The following is a 17,816-nucleotide window of genomic DNA, read 5'->3' on the forward strand; positions in this document are numbered from 1 at the left end:
GACAGAATTCTGTCTTTAATGGGCTTTCAGGATAATTCATCCAAATGGGATCTTGGAATTCCCAAGTTGGAGATATCGGCATATTGTATCCTGGCAAAAATTCAAATTCAAGCATCCTATTGGCAATATATACAGTATGGACAAAAGTATTTATATACCTACTGCATATTCCACAGTTAACTGTAAGAAATATTATTAGTAAGTGGAAGCATTTAGGAACAACAGCAACAACAAGGACTATAAAGACCTGGTTTGATGAGTTTGGCATGGAAGAACTGGATTGCACCCTGACCTCAAACCCATCGAGCACCTTTGGGTTGAACTCGAATGGAAGTTGCGAGCCAGGCCTTCTTGTCCAATGTCAGTGCCCGACCTCATAAATGCTCTGCAGAATGAATGGACACAAATTCCCATAGAAACACTCCAAAGTCTTGTGGAAAGCTGTCTAAGAAGAGTGGAAGCTGTTAGAGCTGCAAAAGGAAGTATTCAAATACAATGTAACTGCAATCTCTGCTGATGTGATGGTCAAGTAGATATCTATGAGGAACCAGTGGATGATGTCACTGAGACTACATCTATGTCCTGTAGGGAGCAGAAAACAAGATTTAATCAGTGTTCGTCAAACAACTCTATTCTGATTCTGTTAAGTAAATATTGAGTAAATTTCAAAATGTGGTAGCTTTGACATCAGGGTTGCAGAAACTGCTAGAAAGCTAAAACCTAAATATGGTGCTTGCATAGGAAATTATTAATCCCTCCGATTCATTATCTGGAGGGCTTAATGACCTTCATGGTCTCCTCACATCACCTTCAGTGCATTAATTCTGATGTTTATGATGAAAAAGCATCACTACACAAGCACAGTGTCCTGAAATACCCCTACCACTAAACAATTGTTGCAATCTGTAAAAGCATACTGTAAATCCTTGGCTTTGTTCATACCATGAATTCAATTTACCCTGTGAATAATCCCCACATAAAGCTTGAAATTCATCATTTTATCTTTTATTTTCTGTCTACGAGATATCCAACATCTGAGAGTTATTTAAAGGCTGTCACGTCTGTGATTAAACCTTTAACTGGAAACACAACCCTGCTGAAGTAAGTGCCTCTGTAGTTATTGTATGGATGTGTGGGAGGGCTTGCACACATGCAAACATACTGCATACATATGCAAAGAATTGAATGGCAAGCAAGCATGTTTTTCTATCTTCTATCTAGCTGGACAAAAATCTGACACTGAAGTGCATTTTTACAGCATGTGCACCAAAATATAATCATGAAAAGGCCTTTTAAGTTGAATTTAATGGAAATGGAAGGATGTTGTCTGAATAAGGACACAGTCTCTAAAATAGTGTAAAATAAAAACAAGTTTATTGTGAACTCTGATGGCAGCAACCAGACTTCCTGTGGTTATAGTCCCAGGAAATCTGACCCCTACTGTGTTTTAATATTGAGGAGCGGATAGAAGCATGGCGGATTTGTGAAGTTTAGAGCTCTTGGCTGTGCCGCAGTGAAAATTTGTTCCTCGCATTAGCTGCCCTTGCCCTTGATTCAGGCCTCAGTCATCCACAGCTAATCTCTCGGGCTTTAATCAGTCCTCTCCTTGGCTGATGATTCTTTCTTACAAGCTTTTACTCAGTTACTCTTTTTTTCCTCCCTCTTGTCCTTGACAACTCTTGTTTGACTTGTTTCCCACCTCTCACTCTTCCGCTTTATCTTACCCATCTTTTTCCATGCTGGAGCTCTCCATTTCAGTGCTAATGTTATTGCTTTTCCTTGGGATGCTTGACACATGAGCTCCACTGACCTGATTGCCTTGACATGTAAAGAGGTTTCAGCCACGTTTAACAGTAATCGGTGGTAGGATCTCCTTCACAAGGGCGACGAAAGGTCAAGATCCCCTTGAATGAACCTCAGTGTCATTATATGAGAAGTTTAGAGATGTGCAAAAGGCAGATAAGAAGAGCAGCAGTGATCAGAGTCTTAAGCAGTGCATCAGGATCCACAGGATCCATAAAGGAAGTAGCAGATTACCAAACAGGTGAGAAAAATTACACACCCATTAATGAATCTTCAGTGAAAATAAAGATGAAATGTTCACAGTGAGCTTCTCACAATATCTTCGGAAAGAGAACTGTTTCCAAGTAGCAACAATTCTCCTTTAAAAATCAGTTTATTCAAATAAACACAAACCAGAAGTGCAACCATGCCATTTGTCAGGGTGTGACGTATTCTACCTGCTAAACAAAGTTAAATGTCACTCTCTATTTATTGATCTCTTCTCTACTTTAGCCAAGAGATGAACAAAACTTTCTCTTAGGACAGGCAAGCCTGTAATTCTTTAGATTGTCTGTGTATGAGATGTGCATATCAGCTGTGTGACAAACATGTAAGCAGTCTGGAAGTCCTGACTTGTGAGCATGCATGCCGAAATGAAATTCAAGCCACAACACAACCACTACACAGCTGCCATGCAACCAGACTGAGAAAGCCAATAGCAAAAAAATCATTGTGCTACCAAGTAATGCCACAAGACAGTGTCTCTGCTTTGCCTAATGCTGGCCATACACCTAACAACTTTTCAAGTGATTTCAAAGTTGCAGTCAGAATTCCAAAGTTGTAACAAAATCCTGAGAGTTTTACTGAAGTTGCAGCGCGCTCCTGTGATCTCAGTCGTAGGTGTAAGGTGGTCATAAAACTCGATCCAAACTGTTTCAAGGCAGTCTTTCTTCAGTCTCAGTGTTATGACAGTAACATTTGTGCTCACACTACTGCCACCATGTTTAACTGTTGGTATAATCTTTTTATGAAATGCTATGTTAGTTTTTCACCAGATGTGACAGAATTCGCACCTTACAAAAAGTTCAGCTTCAGTCTCGTCTGTCTACAGAATATTTTCCCAAAACTCTTGGGCATCATCGAGATCTGTTTGGCAAATGTGAAACAAGCCTTTGGGGCTTTTCTGTTCTATTGAGAGGCTTGTCTCTCCTTGGTTTGCCTTGGCACAGCAGCCCAGTGTGGCAGGGTACTTGCTTTCCAACCACAACCGAGTGACCTGTTTGAGGGCTCGTCTAGAGCTGATGACGAGGCATTTTGAGTCGATCACGTTAGATAGCTGCGCTTCAGTAGGCGCTGTTTTGTTAAAGAGTTGGCCATTGTTTCTACGTCAAAGCTTCTTCTATTGGTAATCTGGCAGGTATTTCAAAGTTTAGTGCCGTGGTTGCTACTTAAACAGGTCTGTGAGGCATCCCCGAATGATGACAAAATGCTGTGACGTCAATGCGGCACCACTGAAAGCGGGCTAGGTACGCTTGGGTCCTGCCATCATTCTTAGTGCATCTCAGCCTAGCTTGTCGTGACCAGAACAGTGATGGAAAAGTACATCCGCACGGTTTGGTTTGGATTGGCATGGCCAAAAGTCATAACAGTAGCCCCATTTGTGTTCTTACTGGTCAGCTGTGGTTTTGGACTTGGAATTCCCCCATGGATGCTGTTTTAACCCAGTCTCTTTCTTATTGTTGAATCAAGAACACTGACCTTAAAGTCAAATGAGGCCTGAAGATCTTCAGATGTTCTGGGTTCTTTTGTGATCTCTAAGATGAGTGGTTGATGTGTTCTTGGAGTTATTTTGGAAGGCTGGAAGGTTCACCACTGTTCCAAGTTTTCTCCATTTGTGGATAATGACTCTCACAGTGGTTTGCTGGAGTTCCAACGCCTTAAAATAGCTTTGTAACTCTTTCTCATAGATGACAATGACTTTGTTTCTCACCTGTTGAGGTTTTTTAGATTTAGGCATGCTGTGTTTAAGATCTTTTGGTCTACTTCACTTTGTCAGAGGGTCTATTTGAGGGACTTCTTGATTCAACAGGTCTAGCATTAATCAGGGCTGGGTGTGGCTTGTGAATTTGAACTCAGCTTTCCAAAAATTGTGGTTAATCACAGTTAATACATGATTACTTCTTCCAGTGGGGAAAGGTAGGTGTGGATGGCTTTTTCCCTTAATAAATGAGATCATCATTTAAAACCTTTTGCAGTCCATGAATGATTATTTTGTGCACTTTAAAATCATGCTGCATCAGTACATCCTTTTCATCTGTCCTCTTTTCTAATCCCCTTCCTCACACCTTGAACCTGTGGCATTTTTCATCATGGTGAAGAAAAAGTAGAGAGCAAAATACTTCGAAGTAATTTATGGGACTTTTTCAAACAAAACCCAAGGTCTTAGTCTTTGCTCCTTGAAAACCTCCAACACTTGTGAATGGTTTTGGGATTGCTTATCTATCAAGGATGTGGTTTGAAGTGTTCAGTCTCTGCTTTGGAGACGGTGTTTCTGAGCAACAGAGTGGCACACAGCCTGCACAGCACTGTTAAGCCAGAAAATAAGGAAGAGGAAGACAAAGAGCAGGATCTCATGCAAGCTGTCTAAATTATGAGCGGGGAAAATATTTTGCAGCTGAATGAATGTTTGTCCACACAGCTGGATTGCTGGTATTTTTAACCCTGAGAAAGTCCCCAGAATGCCAGCTGATATTTCTACACTGATTCACAGCAACAGGTGATTCTGTAAGGCCTTTTTCTTCCCTCCTTGCATAGCAACAAGAGTTACGGTGGCTATAGGAGGATGTTTCCTAAGATGCAGAATAACCCTGCAACCTTTAGCGTGATGCTGCTTTGACTCTCATTAGATCCATGCTGGAAGATTTACAGTAATCTTACTTGGTCCTGAGCTTGAAGACTGCCAGAGAGTCTTTAAGAGAATCAGCTCACATGATCCTGTCGATGAAGCTGAAATACAGATGAGGTTCTAAATAACTGAAGGCTGTGGAAGTCATTAGCAGCAGTTTAAAAACAGAAACAAATAAATGACTCCACAGTTCCTCTGAGATGCTGTAACCTAAATAGTGTTTTTTTGAAGGAATATATCGAGCTGACACATGGGGTTGCTTAAAAAAAGCAAATGAGAGTGTAAAAAAGCCTCTGGGACAACAAGTCAGGCTGTAAACAACAGATGTGTGAGGGAAAAGTTGACTTTATTAGTTTATTTTTACATTCCAGGCTGAAACAAGCTGTCCAAGCAGATGCCCTGTGAAATCTTGAAATCCTCCACTGCAAGGAAATCGAGATTTTCTGGAAATTGCACCTGCTGTCCCATGAGATCTCACTCTAGGGAGCGGCGTGCGATAAAGACACCAGCTGAAAAGTGGAAGCCTGAAGAATTATACGCCCGGGGAATTGTAGCCAAAAGTTATGTCAGTGTTTTATGACCTTTTTGAGCTGCTCCTGCCAGACTTGAAGCTTGGCATCATCCCGGCCAAATTTGTTTCTGTTCACGCTGCACTATTTCACAACAAGGTCAGCATGTTTCACCTGCTTCTGCTCTCAGCAAAAGCTACACAGCGATATAACTTCATTTTACATAATGCACCACCTCCTTCCAACACATGAATCACAGTTTGACCTTCTGTGTTTGGTTTCATCGATGTGTGGTAAGGGCATTATTACTCAGGCGCATAATCTCATATTCAATATTACTTTATCCCTCACTTTCACCTCCTCCTCCTCTTCCGCTACCTCCTGCTCTTCTTTTGAAGGGCAGAAATGCTTCATCGCTGTTTTTTTTTTTTATTAAAAGGCTACAAAAAAATCAAGGCTGCACAGCTCAGCTTAATCCCAGCACTGCCCACAGAGAAATACCCAACATCAAAATACAGACTTCTGCAAAGTCGTGCTAGACTTCTTATGTAACTGTCTGTTAACCTCAGTGACAAGGCCTGATGCTTTAGATACTACACAAAAGGCCAATATGAACTTTGAGTGTACTCCAAAGTGAGGATTAAAGTATGAAAAAGACACTTTATCTATATTTTTATATCACTTTTATTTCCAGTTCAGACATATTCCTCATAAAGGCTGACTCAAGCGGGCTGACAGCCCTGTCTGAGCAGAGCTTGTGTACCTAAAGACTAACTTGTATTTTGGTTTTTCAATGTTTATTTGCTGTATTTTCATTGTTGTAACAGGACGCGACTTGTTACAATGGCCATCATAACAGAGACACTATGACTGTTTATCTTTGCCATTGAAACACAGGATGTTAGGTGAAAGACTGCTACATAATGCAGTGAGAACGGATACAGGAAGCTGCCCTTCTGTTGCTCATTCACGTTTTTGCTGTTACTTAGATGGACCAAGATTATTCTCAACCATAGGCTAATTCACCCATGCTTAGCCCTGTAAAGCACAACTCCATCCCCAAATCCCAAAGACAGTCTGGCTGCAGACCACAGCTCTCAGATGCCGCCTCTTGTAGACCACTACTGTGAGACACCACCACTGTCAGAATAGAAATACATGCCAAATCTTTCAAAATAAAATATGATTAAACTTCTGGTTAGGGAAATGCTAAGGGCTAAGGTAAGGGCTTGGGTACCAAAAGTTAAGTCAATAACCTGGTCTGCAAAACCTAAAAAAAAAAAAAAAATGTAATAAAGCAGACAAAACAGTCTGGTTAAAGAAAAAAGACCTTCTCCTCCATGAAACCACCCTAATGTTGCTGATGTCGCTGAAAACTATTTACAGTTTTGCAAATCTCCCAAACCCATATTTTATTCACACAAAATAGTTTCACACCTAATGTTGCAAAAGCTAAAGCTAACAAAGCTACATTAACAATGTAGCTGAATTACCTTTATAGCTAATGAAGTTATGTTAGCATTAGCTATTTTTGCTAAAACTCATATTTCTAAAGCTAACACAGCTACAAAGGCTTATGCAGTAACGTTACCAAGCCAGTGTAGCTATGTTAGCATTAGGACTGCTTAAGCCCATGTCTGTAAAGTTAAAGCTAATATTGCATTGGTTAATGTAGTAACATTATCTACATAGCTAATGTAGCTATCTTAGCATTAGCCATGATTTCTACAGCTCATATTTCTAAAGCTAAAGCTACTGTAGCTACATAGGCTTGTGTAGTAATTTTACTTATGAGCCAATGTAGCTATGTTAGCATTAACAATCATAGCTTAAGCTCATGTTTGTAAAGTTAAAGCTAATAAACCTACATTGGCTTATGTAGTTACATTACCCACATAGTGTTTCTATCTTTGCATTAGCTGTGCTTGCTAAAGCTCATATTTCTATAGCTAGAGCTAATGTAGCTACATTGGCTTATGAAGTAAAGTTACCAAGTTAATGTGGCTATGTTAGCATTAGCTAAGTTTGCCAAATATCACGTTGCTAAAGCTAAAGTAGGGCTAACATAGCTACATGAACTACATAGCTAGCATAGCTATAACTTTAGTCAAAGCTTATGAAACTAAAGCCAGCGAATGTTGATAGACTGTGCGATATTTATTAAAGTTGCTTAGTCTATAATGTTTGCAATGTGGTTATTTCATTAATGCATTAAAAAACTAGAAAAGCACTCAGAGAGCGCAGACCTCCACCATTAGCCCTATCTCCTGACAGTGCAGACTCCTTTAAAAATATTCCTGGATCAAGACAGTGATACAGATCACTCCCAAAATCTAATTCGCCGATTACTCCCTCCCCGGTGGGGTGGAGACACAGTGAGGCAAAGCATTGGCTTCGCTACGTGTGGAAGTCATGGCAGAGGGTGAATATTCCTCTGTTCCTCCCAGCATTGTGAGTATTCTTGCTACAATTCACTGTCTTTCTTTCTGTTACGCTCCAACTCGTCTCCTTGACCGGGCGTGTGTCTTTCAAACTCTATAAACTCCAAAACTTTTCAATAAGTTACTCATGTCCACCATCTCCAGGTGTAACGTGGTAACAGTGCAGACCTCCGCTATTAACCCTTTCTCCCAATAGTATAGAATCCTTTTAAAAATTCCTAAATCCAGACGGTGATCCAGATCACTCCCAAAATCTAATCAGTTCGTCCTTATGCCATTTCTGAGATTTCCTGAAAATTTCCTGAAAATCTGTCAATGACTTTTTGAGTTATGTTGCTAACAAACAAACAAACAAACAAACAAACCCACCCGATCACATAACCTCCTTGGCGGAGGTAACAACTTGCAAGGAGTTGTATAGATTGTACTGGCAAATTACATCATCTATGACTATTTTTCATGAAAACATCACTCACACAGTGTATTTACTAAACAGTAAAATGAAGTTTTGGTTTCATAGATGAATTTGAAATATAGTGCCTGTTCACACTGTTAGCGATCCTAGAATGCTTTGCAAGAAGCTAACAGCACTAACCAAGAACATTAACAGCTTTGCTCCCTCATTATGTGAAATTCATCAATGAAACCAAAACACTGTGAATACAGTTTATGGAATTCAGTTTTTTGCTTAAAAGAGTCCAAAGTTTAAACGATTATTTTGGTGTCATATGAGATACTTGGTGACAGTAGTGGCATTAGCCTCCAGTGATTTCAGTGAGCGTTGCTCCTTTAAGAGGACTGGCTGATTGTACGGGCAGGGAAGCTGGACTACAGCACACAACAGAAGGATACAGTTTCTCTGCATAATTTAGGTAGTTTTAGGTAAAAATGGGCCAAGAACTAATGTTGGCTCAAATGTATGCTCTATCAAAAATTTTGAAGCATTTTATCTTTCACCCAGAAAGCCTCTGTGCTTGGCACTATTTTGCAATACAGCATTTGGCTGTGTTCTTCCACCACAGGTTATGGTCATCTCCTGATCAGCTGCTATAGCATGCAGACTTAAGAGATAACAACAAACAAAGCTAAAATATAACTACAATGAGTGATCTGGACTTGAGTGACGATGGCATGCCGTTTACTGAGTTTGTGAGGGGAAACTTAAATGACCTGGAGTATATAGAGAACAAAAATACCAAAATATCCCTTAAAATAAGAATCAAACAACTGAGATAAGATGTGTAGTTCTGCGCAGTGCTTGCCCAAGTTATACTCTGTTATTGTTTTGATTGAGAGCCCCCTGGTGGTGGAATTACATACTATATTTCTTGAAACAGCTGCCAAGAGAAAGTAGGTCTATGTTTAACATGTAGTTGAAAGTTAGACATTTAAGATACAGGAGGATGGATGTGTGCCATGACAAAACAGTCTCATACAGTACAGAAGTTCTAAGTGAATATTCAACCATTTTATTCTACTCTGTCTCCTTGTGACAAGTCAATTTCTGCTTTCTTAATATCTTGAAATATTTTTCCAGTTTAACCAGGAAAACAAAACTGGTTTTCCCAATGTTATGTTGATTTCTGAAAATCTCCAGAAAACAGCCAGAGTTTATAAGATATCATGGGAAAGCAGAGTGAAGTAAAATGCATGTATGTAGGCCTGCCCACACAATTGGCTGGGCCACTGAAAAACCCAGAGAACAGGCCCTCCCCAGCTGTGATTTATTGATGTTATCAGTGCATCTGTGTGGGATCAGTAGCACTGGTGCTAGCATCCTGGCTAACAGTTACCTCATTTTGGAGATGAAAAGAGTGTCAAACTACTATTTGGTTTAATGTTCAAATAACGTTTCATTAACCATTTTAATCCCTTTTCTTCACCGTTTCTGCCCATGTTGCCTCCATTTTTTTTTTTTGCCGATTTTTATCCGTTTTTGCCGCATTTTAACCGCTTTTCACCACTCTCTCCCTTTTTTTCCTTTCTAACTTATTTTTGCAGCTTTTATCCCATTTATTTATGTTGGATCAGTAGCATTGGTACAAGCATCTTGGCTAACGTTAACTTCATTCTGGAGCTGAAAAGTGTGTCAAGCTAGTAATGGGTTCTGATGTTCAAACTACTTACTTATGCCACTTTTTAAACCCTTTTCATCCCAGTTCCTCCCCATATCTTTCCACTTTAACCCCATTTTTATCTCTTATTACCAATGTATATCATTTTTTGCCACTTTTTAACCACTTTTCACCATTCTTCCTCCCTTTTGTCTCCTTTTTCCCTCTTAAAGGGATACTTCAACATTTTGGCAAATTCGCCCATTGCCATAATTCCTATACTCTTAGTAATAGGTTCGTTGCCATCAGTTGTCGGTGCAAGCCATTTTTAGATCGCTGCTGCCGAGTTCGGACCTGCTGTGCCAACTCAATGTAAGCAGACGGTATTCTGGCTTTCCCTCATCAAATACAGAATCAAATACAGAATCCAACAACTCCAAAACGCTCTCGTGGACAAGTTGTGACCTGTACATTCACCACGCTATGAAATAATCATGGAACATTACAAGATGGAAATGTTTTAAAGCTAAATGCAAAGTCGGAACTACACTCCAGACATGGCTGCTGCACTGTGTCACTCCGCCCAGTGGTTTACTCAAGAAATAGTTCCGAGTATTTGCTTCATGTGTTGTAATGTTACATAAGTATAAGTTATTATTTCATAGCATGGTGAATGTGCAGGTCACAACTTGTCCACGAGAGCGTTTTGGAGTTATTGGATTGTGTATTTGATGAGTTTGATGAGGGAAAGCCAGAATACCGTCTGCTTACATTGAGTTGGCACGGCAGGTCTGAACTTGGCAGCGGCGATCTAAAAACAGCTTGCACCGACAACTGAAGGTAACAACCCTATTACTAAGACTATAGGAATTATGGCAATGGGTGAATTTGCCAAAATGTTGAAGTATCCCTTTAACTTATCCCATTTTTTGCCGCTCTGTAACAACTTTTACACAATTTTTTTTGCCACTTAACCTTTAATTGCCAATTTTCACTTTTTATCTTCTTGCAAAATATGATTATCACAGATTAACTTTACAATGCACCGTGATTTTCCTGACCTCCATTGCCCCCATTTGACTGAGCCCCAGAAAGATCCTCCCTTTATACCCCCTTCTGGGCAGCCTTGCATGTATGCCCTTACAGGGCTTCCATAATTATGCATTTTTAAACATGCTTGTTATGTCCTCTCTATTTGTGTCACATTTTGTTCCACTTAGAGTCAAAATTAAACATTTTTCATAAAACAAATTGTAGTGGTTGAATTTTTTCACAAACTAGGTTGTGGTTTCTCACCCAGAGGTGGTGATGGGTCCTAAGGTTGGACCAGCTGAGAGCAAGTGATATGCAGACAAGTTCTGCAGAGATCCAAAAGTTTCACACAGAAGCTTTAAAATCTTAGCATGTACAAATTCTATGGTGCCACAATGTTGTTTATTTTGCATAATATCAAAAATGTGAACATAATCTCTCTAATACTCTTAAGATGGCCTACATGTGAAAATCATGGGGGGGAACTGCTAAATAAATGTCTGTTCTCTTCATGCAGCCCATCCCTGTAATCTGCCCTAGTTTGGCCCCCACAGGTAGAGAAATTCTGGACACAGCCTTGCTTAATCCCACTGAAGTCTTAAAAACAGCCAACACCCTGATTGTGAAAGTCATTTTTTAAAAAGAGATTTGGTTTTAGGCTCCAAAAACTCAAATCTGGTGATCCTGGGCATGTTTTGCTAGCCAACATGACCCCACTATGACCTCATTTTACCCCATAATCACGCCTGCACATGAAACCACAACCACAGACATGCACCCGCCACAGCCCACTACAAAGTCTCCTCACCATCTCCACCTGTCGCGGGTCCAGCTGGGTGGGGACAGCGGAGGGCACCGAGAACTGGATCTTCCGCCTCGCATCCTTGTCTGCTTCTTGGTCCACGAGCTCGGTGTCTGCAGGCAGAAACGGGTCCATGACACCCAGCGTGTCACCACCGCAGCCAAAGATGACCAACAAAATAAAAGTCCTGCTTCCGTTCAAAGCTGTGCGCCTCTGATGTTTCAGGCTGAATGTTTTTAGAGATTTTAGCTGTCAGTGACCGGCGGCATCCCTCTGCTCTGTCTGCACTCTGGAGTTGCGTTTGACAGCTTAGCCTGATTCTCTCTCTCTCTCTCTCTCTCTCTCTCTCTCTCTCTCTCTCTCTCTCTCGCACGCGCACACCATCAGTTTACGTGTCTCGCGCCCACTGAGTTTATAATACCCTGTGCTGTTTGTGTAGAGGAGTGAAGGTGGGGGACATCGTGCCAAAGCTTTATGATGCTTTCACTTGCCGTCGGAAATTTCGGCGTGACGGCAAATCAACGAATAACAGCAGCGGTTTTGTAATGTGACGGTGCTGAAAATATCAGGGATGCTTTCACTGTCATACAAGACTACCTTATATTAGAATTACATTGATAGTAATAATGCTAAATTAGTGTGAAACAAATTCAGTCTCTACAAGGGCTGAAATAAACTGATGTCATGACACTTGAAAGCATGATTGTTTAGATAAAGATGACAGCAGGCTATTTACGGTATTTACGGAAGCCCTAAGGGGGCATATGATTTTAAAAAGGATATATAATCAAACATGCAGTGCTTTGATATGGTAGCTTGCTCCTTCCCTGTTTCTTCTCCCACCTATTTTTTTAATTAAATGATGATTTCATTTATTAAGGAGTAAAATCCATCCAAATCTACCTATCTAGGCTTTGGAACCCCAGCAAACCATGTAGAGAGTCATTATCCACAAATGGGGAAAACTTGGAACAGTGGTGAACCTTCCCAGGAGTGGCTGGCTGACAAAAACTATTCTAAGAGTGCATTAATGACTCATCCAGGAGGTCACAAAATTACCCAGGACAACATTTAAAGACATGCAGACTTCACTTTACTCAGTTAAGGTCAGGGTTCATGATTCAACAATAAGAAAGAGACTGGGCAACACAGGCAATCCATGGGAGAGTTCCCAGGCCAAAACCACTGCTGACCAAAGAGAACACAAAGGCTCGCTTCACTTTTGACAAAAGTCATCCTGATGATACACATGACTGAGGAAAATATTCTGTGGACTGATGAGACAAAAGTTGATCTTTTCAGAAGGTGGAAGGATAATGAGAGCTTTCAAGTGTGTATTTCTCAACTCAAAAATGGTAAGAAGCATAAAAATACAAAACCTTTACATTACTACTTTCAAAATAAATTCATATTCCCCAAACATTTCTTTAAATATAGGAACTTACTACAAAGTGAAATAGTGGCACTAGTATAAACTTGAAAAGCCTTCCTGCGGGCATTTTTGTAAACCTTTCAAGTTCTTAATACAAAAATAATTGCAGCCATTAATGCGATTATGTAATTGCACAGTCTGACATCATGACTGCCATTGTGTCTGTGATTAGATTCATTATGCAACACTAATTAAGAATATCTGAAAAAAAAAAAAACAGGTCAGAAACAAAGTAATCAAGACAGCAATCAGTGTTAACCCACTAATGTTAATCACATGACCAGAGTTACATGGGTCTGGTACATGGGAAAGAAAAAGCACTGAAACATTTGGAAAGAATAAGAAACTTATAATGGAATAAAACTTGGAGTATAGGTTTTTAATGTGTACCAGATATCTACTTATGTGTCTCCAATGTACAATGTATAAAATCTTGACTCCAGAAAAGTTGGGACATTGTGTAAAATGTGAATCAGAACAGTATTAAGTGATTCACAAATTCTTTCTGATGAATGTTCAGTTGAATCAAGGATAAATAAAAGACTTCTTATGTTCAAACTGATCATCTTTATATTGTTTTAAAAATACACACATGATGTTTATTTCATACCTGTAACACAGGGGTGTCAAACTCAATCACAGCTGGGGCCGGATTCTGGATTCAGGACTAACCTGAGGGCCTAACAGGGTCAAGATTTAACCTTAAACTGTCAACCTTGTTTCGCCAGTAATAAAATATGAAAAAAAAAAAAACTTAGCACTGATGATAAATGGTTTTGACATTTAAAAAGTTAAAAAGACAAGTTTAAAGGCTCGCAATCTAAGAAAAGTTAATGTATTAGTTCAAAAAGGTCAAAATATGAAATTGAAATTGAAAAATAATGTTTTTAAAGGTGCAGTGTGTAAAACTGAATATCAACATCTAAAAGTGGGTTCTAGATTGCATTTCTCTGTTGGCAACCAGTTGAATTTAATGTGTATCTGTAATGTGAATACAATACAATACAATAACTTCATCCTTTTTTCCTTTTCTCCACTATGTTACCATGGAAACATGTAAAAATCCAAGATGGCGGCATCCATGGAGGGACCCTCCCTATGTATAAATTAAAGATTTATTCTGAGTTGTTTTTTTTTTCAGAATAGCTATTTTTGACTTACACTTATGACTAAACACTTATTTAGATAGACTGTCTTAGAAATGTTTTGCTTTATTTTACCAAGTTTGTTCAGCTAAATGCTACAAGGCTAAATATTACACACTGCACCTTTAAAGGCAAATATAATAGAAAGAAAGTCAAAATCATGAGTTTAAAAGGTCAAAATATGAAAAAAAAATGTAATCATGAAATTTAAAGTCTAAATACGATTCAACTATTGGCTTATGAAGTCAAAGTTTAGAGTTGTAAATATGATATAAATACAAAATAGTTGGTTTAAATGGTCAAAAAAGGACTTAAATTGTAGAATTATTAATCTTAAAGCTCAAAATATTATATTAGAAGTCAAAATTTTGAGTTGAAATGCTGAAAGTATGAAATTAAAAGTCAAAATCCTGAGTTTGAGTCCTAATTGTGAGATGCTAAATGGAAAATAGGAAATTAAAACACAAATCAATTTCTTTTCCAACCTTCCTGACTTCTTATCTAAATATTTTTACTCCTTATTTTTTCAGATTTTGTGACTTAACGAGGATATCTTAAATCATCAAGGCTACTTTATACTTGAGGAAATCTGCAGACCTCATTCTGATGGGCCAGTTATAACAGAAAAATGAGATCATCTTGCAGGCCGGATTTAACTGTTCCACGGGCCGCATTTGGCCCCCGGGCCTTGAGTTTGACACCTCTGCTGTAACACATTCCAGAAATTTGGGAGGAGAACATTTCAACTGTGTTTCATTCTCTTCTCTTCTAACACTTGTAAACATGTGGGGACTGAAGACACTCATTTTTCAAGAAGCGGCAGTGGAATTTTTACCCATATTTGCTTTATGCACATTTTAGGTTGTTCAACAGTGCCAGGTTTAGTATTTTGCATTTCTTATGAGCCATTACTTCCAATAAAGGCAGGTCTGGACTGCATACAGGTCAGTCTAGTACCCACACTCTTTTCATGCTGTTGTAACTTGTGCAGAATATGGTTTTGCAAAGTCTCACTGAAATAAGTGAACAAGACATCTGAATGGAAGCACATGTCACTCTCAAATCTGTATGAACCTTTCAGTATGCCTCACAGATGTGCAAGGTACCCATGCCATGGGCACTAATACACCCTCACACCATTGCAGATGCTGGATTTTGAGCTTTGCGCTGAAAACAATGTAGATGGTCTGTTTTTTGCTTTAACTTGGAGGCAGTTATATGAATACATATATGGAAATCTTAAATTTTGGCTTGTCAGACCACAAGACACTCCTCCTCTTCAGGTCAGTCCATCTCAGATGAGCTTAGGGCTCAGAGAAATCAGTCTTGCACATGTTTGTGATGGGTCATTCTGAAGAGCTCAGTGACTCCAAGAGTGGTACTGTGATGGATGCACCTTTGCAATGGGACAGTTGGTGAAATTTCATCCCTGTCTGGACTTACTCATCTATAAGTGATATTATTAGAAATTGGAAGCATTCAGGAACAACAGACCATGTGAAATCACAGAGTGGGGTCACATGGTGTGTAAAAGCCGCCAATGCTCTGCTTATTCCATCGCTGGAGAGTTCTGAACTTCCACTGGCTTGAATGCAAACATAAAAGCTGTGCTGTGGGAGCTTCGTGGAATGGTTTTCTAGGGCTGAGCAGCTGTGTGCAAGCCTCACATCAACAAGTCTAGTGCCAAGCGGTGGATGGAGTGGTGTAAAGCACACCGACACTGGACTGTGGAGCAGTGAAGGCCAATCTTAATGCTTCAGCATAACAAGACATTTTGGACATTGTCTTTCCTGACAGTTGAATTGGATTTGACAAGGTTCTAGCATTTCATGTTACATTTTCAGAACTTCAGGACACATTAGACTGATTTCATTTTAATCAGGTGTTCTGTGGTAAACTGCCCTGTTGTTTTTGTGGTAAGCTGACCTTCCCTCCTCGTTAAGTTGTGTTTGTTGTAAAATCTCATCACTTAAACCTCATAACATATCTTTGCACATTTTCCAAAAACAGGGTAATAATATATCAAGCTCATCCTCCTATAGCAATACCTTGGACATATCATATGCTCTGTAAATATAGAAGAGGTATATTCAGTTGGGAAATCATTGCCATGGCAACAGGTTCTCTCACTGTGTATAGTGCTGGCAGTGGTGTGTATAGATGTGATGGTGTGTGAGTGCTTAAAGGTAAGTTAGAGGAGAGGTTTGAGAGCATGGATTCAAATGCAAATGTGAAACAAAAAGGTGGAGAGGGACAGATTGTGTTTGGTTTGATGTTTTCAAACAAGGGTAACAATGAATATGATGTCAGTGTATCAGATAGTAATATTAAGGAGCTTTTTGCTGTAAGTGCAAACAAAATACTGCTTTATTGATGCAAATGTGCTTAAAGTGGAAAAAGAATTAGGGACAAAGATATTTCCCCAAAAAGAACTCCAAATTCCCCCCTGTACTGAGGTGAATTTGAGAGGTTATCTCTCTGCAGCGAGAAAAATTTTGATTGAAATCAAATCCTTCACCTCTGGTAGTCAAAAATAGCGCAGTTCATCTTCAGCTGTCCTTGGAAAATATAAAACAACACAGGAGGCATTCTGAATCTGCTGTGCAGCCACCTCACATAAGGAGCACTATATAGGCATCTAAAACAGAGGAAATATTTTCAATTAAAAGGAGAACAGGGTTAAATGTTACACAACACCCTATGCTACACTCAGTCAAAGAGACAGTATTATAATGTACTGAGCTGCAGAGATTTATCTCTAAGATTACAGTGGCTGTTATATGCATAAAAGATCGAGTCTGATCCATCAGTGTATTATCAATCACAGGGCGTCTGCTGTCTTCTAGGGTGTAATTTTTCTTTTAGCCACTGGGAGGCGACAATTGACCTGCATGGTGAAATTTATGAAGTGACAAGAAACAGGATGAGCACGTGGGGTTTTTTTCTGGAGGATGAAGCTGCAAAATTATGCAACCCAACTGCAAACCAGGTCGAGTTAAAGCCTGTGAAGAGTTTACAGAAAGCATATAAAACTATAACCCCATTTCCAAAAAAGTTGGGGCACTGTGTAAAATGTAAATAAAAACAGAATGCAATGATTTGCTAATCTTATAAACCCATATTTTATTCACCATAGAACAAAAACAATATATTAGATGTTGAAACTGAGGAATTTATCATTTCATGAAAAGTTTTAGCCCATTTTGAATTTGATGGTAGCAACACATCTCAAAAAAGTAGGGATGGGACAACAAAGTAGGAGGAGCATTTTTCAACCAATTAGGATAATTGGCAACAGATCAGTGACATGACAGGGTATAAAAGGAGCATTTAAGAGAGGCAGGGGTTCACCAATTTGCAAAAAACAAAGCCGAATTGAATGCTTTTGATCTTTGGGCCCTCAGGCAGCACTGCAGGGAAAACAGTCATGACTCTGTACTGGAAACCACTGCATGGACTCAGGAACACTTCAGACATCACTGTCTGTCAACACAGTTCACCATGCTATCCACAAACTCATGTAAAAGTTGTATCATGTAAATAAGAAGCCATATGTGAACAGGATCCAGCTGTCTTCTCTGGGTCGAAGCTCATTTAAACTGGGCTGAGACAAAATGGAAAACTGATCTGTTGTCAGATGAAATGTGAATCCACAGACGCCGTGTCCTCTGGACCAAACATCTCCTGTCTCTCTTCGGCTGTCAATCAAATAGA

General features: G+C 39.4%; 1 protein-coding gene across 1 annotated transcript in view; it reads right to left on the reverse strand.

The window, feature by feature from the left end:
- Positions 1-11,843, reverse strand: part of LOC121528717 (protein phosphatase 1 regulatory subunit 1B-like) — a 31,732-nt gene extending 19,889 nt beyond the window's left edge. Inside the window, exon 1 of the mRNA XM_041816282.1 lies at positions 11,532-11,843. Coding sequence (XP_041672216.1) covers positions 11,532-11,660 — 129 coding nt within the window. The 5' untranslated portion in view covers positions 11,661-11,843. The remainder of the gene's footprint in view (positions 1-11,531) is intronic.
- Between the last annotated feature and the right edge of the window lie 5,973 nt (positions 11,844-17,816).

This window comes from Cheilinus undulatus, linkage group 20, assembly GCF_018320785.1.
Source record: "Cheilinus undulatus linkage group 20, ASM1832078v1, whole genome shotgun sequence".
Classification (NCBI taxonomy): Eukaryota; Metazoa; Chordata; class Actinopteri; order Labriformes; family Labridae; genus Cheilinus; species Cheilinus undulatus.